Source organism: Nicotiana sylvestris, chromosome 3 (assembly GCF_000393655.2).
Source record: "Nicotiana sylvestris chromosome 3, ASM39365v2, whole genome shotgun sequence".
Lineage (NCBI taxonomy): Eukaryota > Viridiplantae > Streptophyta > Magnoliopsida > Solanales > Solanaceae > Nicotiana > Nicotiana sylvestris.
In genome coordinates this window covers 77,706,523-77,715,505 of record NC_091059.1, presented here as the reverse complement: position 1 = coordinate 77,715,505, position 8,983 = coordinate 77,706,523, and the positions used below count along the sequence as shown (strand labels likewise).

The window sequence follows — 8,983 nt, the reverse complement described above, 5'->3', positions numbered from 1 at the left end:
TAAATGATATTTTAGATGATATTCAATCACCTGATAATCTTGAAACACCACCACTACACCTGGTAATGCTAGTCAAACTCAAAATATTAGGGGTGAAACAAATAGGCCTCCTCTCCCTATTAAGAAGAATCGACGATTAAGAAGTAAGTGTTGGATGTTTTTTGAAAGACTAGAAGATCAAAAAAATTATGTAAAATGTAAAATTTGTAATGAACATTATAAACATGAGCCCGGTAAGGGAGGGGGAATGGGTCAACTTCGTAGGCATATGGAAGAGAAACACCATCTTGATTAGGGAGTAGATGAGGAATCTGGGCAACAAAAACTTAACCCAAGTACTGGGGGTTATTTGGTAAATACGATATTAAGAAAGATCGGGAAGAATTAGCTAAAATGATTGTTAGGTTGTTTACCTTTTAGTTTTGCTTCTTCACCATATCTTGTTACTTATATTCAAAGAATTTATAACCCTGTGTTTAAAAGTATTCCTAGAAGTACTTGTAGAGCTGATATCTTTAGGCTTTTTGAACAATATCAGACATATATACGTTATTTGTTCGCAAGTCTTCCTTGTAGAGTTTCTCTTACTTATGATATTGGTCGTGCTCTAAATGAAAATGATTATTTGACTGTTACATGCCATTGGATAGATGATAATTCTTGTATGCAAAAACGTATTATTGCTTTTAAATATGATGAAGATCAAAGTCATACTGGTGCATTTATAAGTAATACTATCCATGAAGTTGCTATATTTTATGATCTTGCAGAAAAAGTTTTGTGTATGTCATTTGATAATGTTTCTAACAACAATGCTGCTATTACAATATTAAAATTACATTTATATCCACCACTTCCTGAAATATTTCATGTTAGATGTGCATGTCATATTTATAACTTGATTGTGAAGAGTGGCCTTGAATTATTTAGAGATGAAATTACTTTAGTTAGGAGACTTGTTAATGTAATTCAAGGAAATAATAGAAGTGTTAGATTAAATGCATTTAAGAAAAAATGTGTACACTATGGACTAAAACCAAGACTCATGCCTGAAGAAATAGTTACTAGGTGGAATTATACTTATTTATTCTTAAGATGTTATAAATATAGAATGCCTATAACTGAAGTTGCTAATTCTCATTGTAACGATCCTAGCCGTTTGTTAACATCTAGAACTTGAGATGTCATTCATGATGTTGTATAATTTTTACAAAAATTTTATGTTGCTACACTTGAGTTTTCTGGAGCTTATTATCCTACTATTACAAATGGTTTAGTTCATATTGCTGAAATTTCTCTTTTACTACATAATTTGAAGAAGAAAGAAGAATATATGCTAGATAAGTTTAAAAAATATTTCTACCAAATTCTCCATATTTCCCTAATTGGTGCTATTTTAAACCCTACTATCAAAATGATAAAGTGTCGCCAATTAATTAGAGCTTTATATACTTATATGGATATTGGACCAACTGAAACTCCTGATATTGACACTTGTATTTCTGATCTACACACACATTTACAAACTTTATATAATTATTATACTAACATTGTTGATGCTTCTTCGGTTGTAAATGCAAATATTCCTTCAAGTAATCCTTCAACATCTGGAACAACTATGGATGATGATGATTGTGTTCAAGATTATTTGATATGGTCTATACTAGGAGAGCATCAACAAACCAATAGCATGAATATTGATGAACTCCAATTCTACTTGCAAAAGTCACCAGAGCCCCTCACAAAGCATTTTCTACTACTGAGTTGGTGGAAGAGCAACTCAAATCAATTTTCTGTTCTATCGGCCATGGATCGAGACGTGTTAAATGTGCCGATTTCAACAGTCGCATCAGAGAGCGCATTTAGCCAAGCAAAGCAGCAATTAGGAGATACCCATCATTCATTGGGCAGCAACGCTTTGGAAATTTTAGTGTGCTTCAGAGATTGGATAAGATCAGAACAGCGAAATCAAGGGCGTGCCGAGGTAGATGAAGAGGAGGACCAAGAAATTGGAGATATAATGGTTTATGGTTCCGATTCAACAAATGCCGGAAATCAAGAACCTCATGTTGACATGGAAGAACTTACAAAACTAATGCAAAATATGTGATGTACTATTTCTTATTTTTTATAATTGTTGTAAACTTTTAATTTACAAGTTCAAAAATAAAAAAATAAAAAAAGAACTTGCAAATTAATTTGAAGTAATAAAAATATAAAATGAAAGCCTTCGCAGTTTGTTCCTTACATATTGTCTATTGGTCTTACTAAATAATTTTTTGTAGCTAGTTACTTTCTAATTTCAATTTTATAATTTTAAAATACAAAATTCAAATTTAAAACTTTAAACTTTAAACTTCAAAGTTTAATTCTAAGCCTTAAAAGTTTGCAAACACTTAAGTATCGATAACATTGAATAAGAAAAATAAAATTTAATTTAAAAAAATATTACAATAGCCCCCCGCCCGTCCTAACTCGAATGGGCCCTAAATAACCCGAAAAAGTTCAACCTGTCCCCAGCCCGTTATCCCAGCCCGTTAACCAACCCGATCCGATAACGGACGGGCTAGTTTTTTCTGTTCAACCAATCCCAGCCCGCCCGATAAACTAGTATAGTTTGAACTTCAGACCTTATGCTTGTGCTTGCCAACTTTAGTAGGGGTCATTTGGTTGGTTTGACAAGGAGATTTAGGCCCCGGTTGTTCTTAATTTTTTTTCTTTTTTCTTTTCAAGAGTACGTTTGTCTATACAATTTTGCATGTTTTTGAAAAAAAATTAAAAATGAGTTTTTCAAAAAACATACACAAAACTTCAATATTTTTTAAAGTGAAATGCATGTCAAACATAATTTCAAATTTCAAATATTATTTTTTAACTTTAACTCAAATACTTTCTTTGTTTTTTTTCAAAAAATATAATTTTTTATGTCCAAATGCTTACTTAATTATCTAAACATTAAATTCACCATTGTCAGAAATTTGTTCAGTACTTCTTTCTAAATCAAACTACCTGTCGCTTCTTCATGATGCTATTTGGAGAGATCGTCACGTATAACACTAATTAATGCTTTGGAATATTTTCTTTCTTGTTTTCACATATTTCCATTTTTTCCCAACTCTCGTTCCATTTTTTTTGGTTTGTTTATTCTATAATAATAGAATTAATGGGAAAAAAGGTGTGCTCAATTATGGTATACGTGACTATTTTCTTAAAAATGACAGAAGAATATCATGGAAAATCTCACTAAAGATGTGACTTAGTACTATTTTTCGGTTGAAGCAATAATGTTAAACATGACTATTATTTGGCCGCAAAGCATTAAGCTTGATTTTCACCCCCAATTAGTTCCTATTCACTAGTTGGCATTGTATCAAAATTTTCAATCATACATAGAAAGTTATGGAAATGAAACATTGAAGCACGCTGTAGAAGATTTATCAGCAGATATATATTAATTTCTTGCCTTCAATTATCTCCTTGTAAATAATTACTAAGATCATGAGAATAGCTGTTTCCTTGCAAATCTCTTAAATATAGTATCGATTCTTCTTGAGCAAAAACAGCTAAAAAAGAAAACCTTAACAAAGTTATTCTGCAAAAGATATGCTCTTTGCAAGGAATCTCTAAAAAAAATTGTGTGAACTTCTTTTTAATGGAAGACTTTGCGATACCCCTTTTTTCAGTATTTTTATGTGACAAATTAAACCTAGTTGCAGAAATTCCCATCTCAATTTCACCTGTCCACTAAACTTTCAAACAGTATAACCACCTAACACCATTACGTGTAATAACAGCCACCCAATGAAACTTCTTTCTTAGTACTATACCCAATCCGAAACATAATTTTTTTATTTGCTATAAAATATTTAACGTTTTAGAAAATAAAAAATAATTTATTATTTTTGTTCATTTTTATTTTTAGTGCTTCAATTAATGAGGTATTAATTAATTAATTAATTAAGATATTAAGAAAAAAATAAAGAATAATCTAAATATATATTCTTATTTCTACTTACCGATAACATGGACAAGGGAGTAGTATATGACATTAATACTAAATTAATGATACAATTCATTGTCATTAAGAAAGTCTATTCGGTAATTGCCGTTAGTCCACATAAGAAACTCAAAAAAAAGAAAAAAAAAATTGCTGACGAAAAACATAAGATGGAGTGCAGCTTCCTATATTTGACCTCTATGTAAAGTTGTAAGTCATTTTCCTTCCCAAACCCCACAATTAGTCAAATCATCGAACCTTACCTTAGCCATCTTTCTGGTAATTGTCCCTTCTTTTAAAGCCCCTTTCCCACCAATTTTTCTCAACATAAATCCATATAAGAATTTAAGATCAAGTCCGAATTCTCCCCATTGGAAAAGAAAAGCAGAGATGGGGTTTAAAGAAGATAGAAGAACAAGAGTAGTGAGATGGATCAAAACTCTGTTTTTCTTAATCTCTATGTTGATTTCTCTTCTCCTTTTCTCAGCACCAATTCTTCTTGTAATCGCTGATACCCTTCTCCCTTCAGCCCTTTTGTCTGCTTCTCTCTCCCCTTCTTCCCTCTCAATTCAAACCCTTTCTTCTCATCTAATTAACTATGATTTCCGCTATTCTCTCATCGATATTCCCCTCATCTCCATCATTAGGTCTGCCCTCATTCTATGTAAGTTTTTTTTTTAACACAAATCCTCGTATTTTCCTTTCAAGTATTTTTTTTTAAAATTGAGAACATGAGTGAGAATTCATATCTTAATGTGCTTGGATTGAGGCATAGTAGTTCTCACTGGCGGAGCTTCAGCCGACCAAGGGTAGTCGGTTAAATAAAGTTATATACTAGTTTAGTTGTGATTGTTAAATATCAAGTGATGGGATACTACTAAAAAATACTCACTCATGTATACTAATTTTGTTGATGTGAATATATATAGGTGTTTATAGCTTATGTGATGGTCCAAGACTGTCAAGAGGGCCATATTTGGGAATTGCAACCATGTGTTCGATTTCATCGTTGGTGTTTGTGTCGTTGAAAGCTTCATATGTATTTGGGAACAGTTCAAGAATGGATAGAGAAGGGTATGTTGGGGTAATGGAAATGGCACTTTTCGTGTGTTCATTTGCGTTGGCCGTCGCACATGTGGTGGTGGCTTACAGAATTAGCTGCAGAGAAAGAAGAAAACTTCTCCTTTACAAAATTGATATTGAAGCTGTAAGTCTCCATATCTTTCTCACCACCTGTGCAAAATTTGATGACCAGATTGCACATGTCAACTCAAAATATCGCCAACTTTAAGGGTGTGTTTGGTGGTACCAAATAAAACGTTTTCCTAAAAAATACTTTCTTAAAAAATAAGTGATTTTCTAGTGTTTGACTAGATAGCATAAAATATTTTTTAAAAATATATAATTTAGATAAACATTATCGGAAACAAAATGAGTAGGGGGGAAGGGTCGTAGGTCATAGGTCGAGGTCTAGGTGTCGGGGTGGCAGGAGCGAGGGTAGGGGTGGGTTGGGGGGGTTGGAGGTTGGTGGTTGGGGAGTGGGAATAGAGTGGTTGGAGTGGGAAATAGGGTGGGAAGGTTGAAAAAGTTTCCCTTCCTTTTGGTAAGAAAAGTAATTTTCCCTCGAAAATTACTTCATGAAAAAAATATTTTGTAAATATTCAAGCTAACCAATTATTAAAACATTAAAAATATTTTTCGTTCCTACCAAACACACCGAAATTCCCTCATCTTTTTAATTTCTCGAAATAGTACAGCTACGTAATTAATTTTGAACGTTTTTGGGACAAATTGGACATGTAATTTGCAAGTTGTTTTCTGGGTCCACCGGCTGTATAAGGACGACTAACCCCTGTTAGTTGTTTCAGTGTTCATTAGTTGACCTCACGTTCCCAGAAATGACTTTTGCTTTCCTTCTAGAATTTCTCGAGACCAACTTGAAAACCCCGAGTAATTGCTTTTTCATTTACATTTTATAAACAAAAAAAAAAATCTTTGCATTTTAAATTTTTTTATCATACATAATAAATATGTTTTTTAGACATAAAAATGTTTAAAATATTTCTATTATATGCTAGAGATTTTCAATAGTCAAATACCATAATATAAAATAGAACAAATGAACAACTCCATTTTTTTTAGGAAAAATAACATTGTATAACCGCTTTCAAAATAGTATCCGAAAATAAAAATAAATAAATAAATAAATATATATATATATATATACTTTTGCGGCTATCAAATATATATAGTTGGCTAAAAGTGATACTTCCCCTTTATTTTACTAGTCTCTTATGAAATAGGATTCCTTGGTATTTGCTCTCTAGCCCATTGCTGCTTCCTTCTGCCGTTTGACTTGGTCACATAGTACCTTAGTCCTAATGATAGAGAAGGAACAAAAAGTAGAGGACAAATCAAGAAATCTGAGACGCATTAGAATGGAATAGAAATAGTCAAATATGAAATTTAATTGAGTCATATGGTTAGGACTAACTATATCGAGTTTGGTCTGCCGTTTGGTTAGACAACTGTAATAGCAGAAAACGTGCAGGAATTAGGAGTAAGTTGGCCATATGCTTGGAATCCCACACGGCTAAAACACGCACAAGACAAATTCCTTCAAAATAAAAATCATGATTTTCCATTTCCCCCTCTTTTTTATTTAACATTTTTTTTTAAATTCATTTGGTGAATTAACTGACCAACATGTTATGATATGGATGCAGGTTTCGGCATGCAAGACAGGATCATTTTCAAGAAAACCAAAATTAGCGCAAGAAGAAAGAGTGAAGTGAAAAGTAAAAAAGAAAAGAGTCCATAGGCACAAGACATCAATTCTAGTTCCTTTGGACCTGTCCAGTTCTCCTAGAGCTAGGTTTCAGGTAAATATTGCCGGAGGCTTTTTTATTATTTATTTATTTATATTTTCTCTTGGTGCTCGTGCTCCCACATTTTTTAATCAAAAATCATGTGCTGCTATCAGATTCTTAATTACTCTCTTCTGTCCACAATAAGTGATCAATTTGTTTTTTTTATTTTGGTCTAAAATAAGTATCCATTTATGTAATCAAGAAAAAATTCAATTTGTTTTTTCAAAATTACTCTGATGTACGTATCCCTAAAAAGTCTTTTACTCCTCACATTATATTATGCTGCAACATTTAATTAAGGGTAGTTTAGTCACACTAACTATTTTTGTCTAGAATTTAGTATTTCCTTAATGGATGTGCCCAAAGTAAATTGATCACTTATTGTGGAGGGAGTACTAAGATTGCCACATCCTTCTGCTTTATATATTTTAAAGAAAAAAAATTAGCTTTTTGTTCTTTTATTCGTGGTTAATAACTATAGGAGTAACTAACTTTATCTTGTGACTGTTCTGCTTTTCGCAGATTTATCCAAAGGAGATCTGCAGCCTTGTTGGTCAAGGAATTACTAATAAAGATTAAAGAAGGCCATTTGATGTAATAGCTAGCATATTAGTATTTATTATGTATATGTGCCAACGTTTTTATTTTGTATATCCAAATAGAGAGAGTTAGTGATGCAGGAGAGGATATGATTCAGCACACCCACTGCGGTTCTCACCCAACTTGTACAGATTTTTGTTCTATTTAATGCCAATATTTTTACAAATTAGCAACTAGTGTTCTTCTTTTCCATTTGCTCGGTGTAATCATAGATGCCAACTTTTCTTAACATTAACTACTAGTAGTATTAATTACTACTAAATTTACTCAACCGAAAATGCGAAGATCCTTTTTTTTTTTTGAAGAAATTTTTCTCAACATTATATTCCAAAGAAGCTGAACTGCATTAAGTACTTGAAAATCTGATGATCAATCAGTCAAGTTCTTCTCTAATCCAATATATGATGGAAGTTACGATAAAAAAAAGTAATTTATTAATCTTTGCAAATGATTGAATATCTAATTAATTTTCAGAAAAAGAAGTTGAGACTTTCGTCGAGATGAACTTGAGACGATATTCTACACAAATATGTGGTTTCTCAACCAATCGAGAAATGTGTGGTTTATGAGCTAATTGAAATGACCTAACAATTTCACTATTTCGATTTTCCATAATGTACTTGGTATAATGCTAATAAATTTTAATATTTATATTAAAACAATAAAAAGTTAAGTTATCCCAGGCTGGTCATGTACAGTAATTACAAATAAAATTTATGATTTTGTTAAACAAATACTAAAGGAAGTGTAAATACTAGATTTGTTGCTGCAGTTAAACATTTTGTTCGTTTTATTACCTAATAGCTAACCTAACAAGGAAAAAGAAAAGGAATGTTACGTGTTTGTCCAGATTTTCCTACCATAATAGTTTCCTATCTCATGAAGGAAAGGACAACATATTTATCATAATTGGATTTTTCTTTTCGTATAAGGAAAATATAATTCTTCCATATTTGGCTAGTCATTTCGGTCATAACAGTGGTGTCAGAGCCTTGGTTATTTATCCGAGTTGTTACGGAATGGAGGCGAATATAAGCAAGATGGTATGTTTAAATGGGAGAAGTTATAATGTTCGGAGAGCAAGATGAAAGATTTGTTATTCGTGAAGAAGATGCATCTACCAGTTTTTGCAGCTCATAAACTCGAGAGTATATTTGATGAAGATTGGGATTTTGAGCACCAACAAGTATGTGGATATATACCACCAACAAGTATGTGGATATATACGATAATGGGTTGAAGATAATGTTCGCAACCATATTGTGAATGAGACACTTGCAAGATCATTGTGGGAAAAGCTAGATACTCTTATGCTTCAAAAACTGGGAACAACAAGTTATTCCTGCTAAAGTAATTGATGACCTTTAACTACAAGGAAGGCAGCCTTATCCTTGATCACATAAATGATTTTCAGGGCATCCTTGATTAGCTGTCTGGAATGAGAGTTAATTTTGATGATGAGATACAAGGACTTTGGCTTCTTATACTTTACCAGACTCTTGGGGAACTCTTCGTG

The 8,983-nt window shown here is 32.2% G+C and overlaps 1 protein-coding gene across 1 annotated transcript; it reads left to right on the top strand.

The window, feature by feature from the left end:
- Positions 1-4,228: 4,228 nt before the first annotated feature.
- On the top strand, positions 4,229-7,636 carry LOC104213518 (uncharacterized). The gene is made up of 4 exons (XM_009763036.2): positions 4,229-4,661; positions 4,927-5,204; positions 6,724-6,879; positions 7,390-7,636. The coding sequence occupies exons 1-3, from the start codon at positions 4,388-4,390 to the stop codon at positions 6,790-6,792; spliced, it is 621 nt and encodes a 206-aa protein (XP_009761338.1). The 5' UTR covers positions 4,229-4,387; the 3' UTR covers positions 6,793-6,879; positions 7,390-7,636.
- Positions 7,637-8,983: the final 1,347 nt, after the last annotated feature.

Coding starts and splice junctions, on each gene's coding strand:
- LOC104213518 (XM_009763036.2), top strand. CDS start 4,388: ATGGGGTTTAAAGAAGATAGAAGAACAAGAGTAGTGAGATGGATCAAA. Junction 4,662..4,926: donor TAGGTCTGCCCTCATTCTAT/GTAAGTTTTTTT, acceptor GAATATATATAG/GTGTTTATAGCTTATGTGAT. Junction 5,205..6,723: donor ACAAAATTGATATTGAAGCT/GTAAGTCTCCAT, acceptor ATATGGATGCAG/GTTTCGGCATGCAAGACAGG.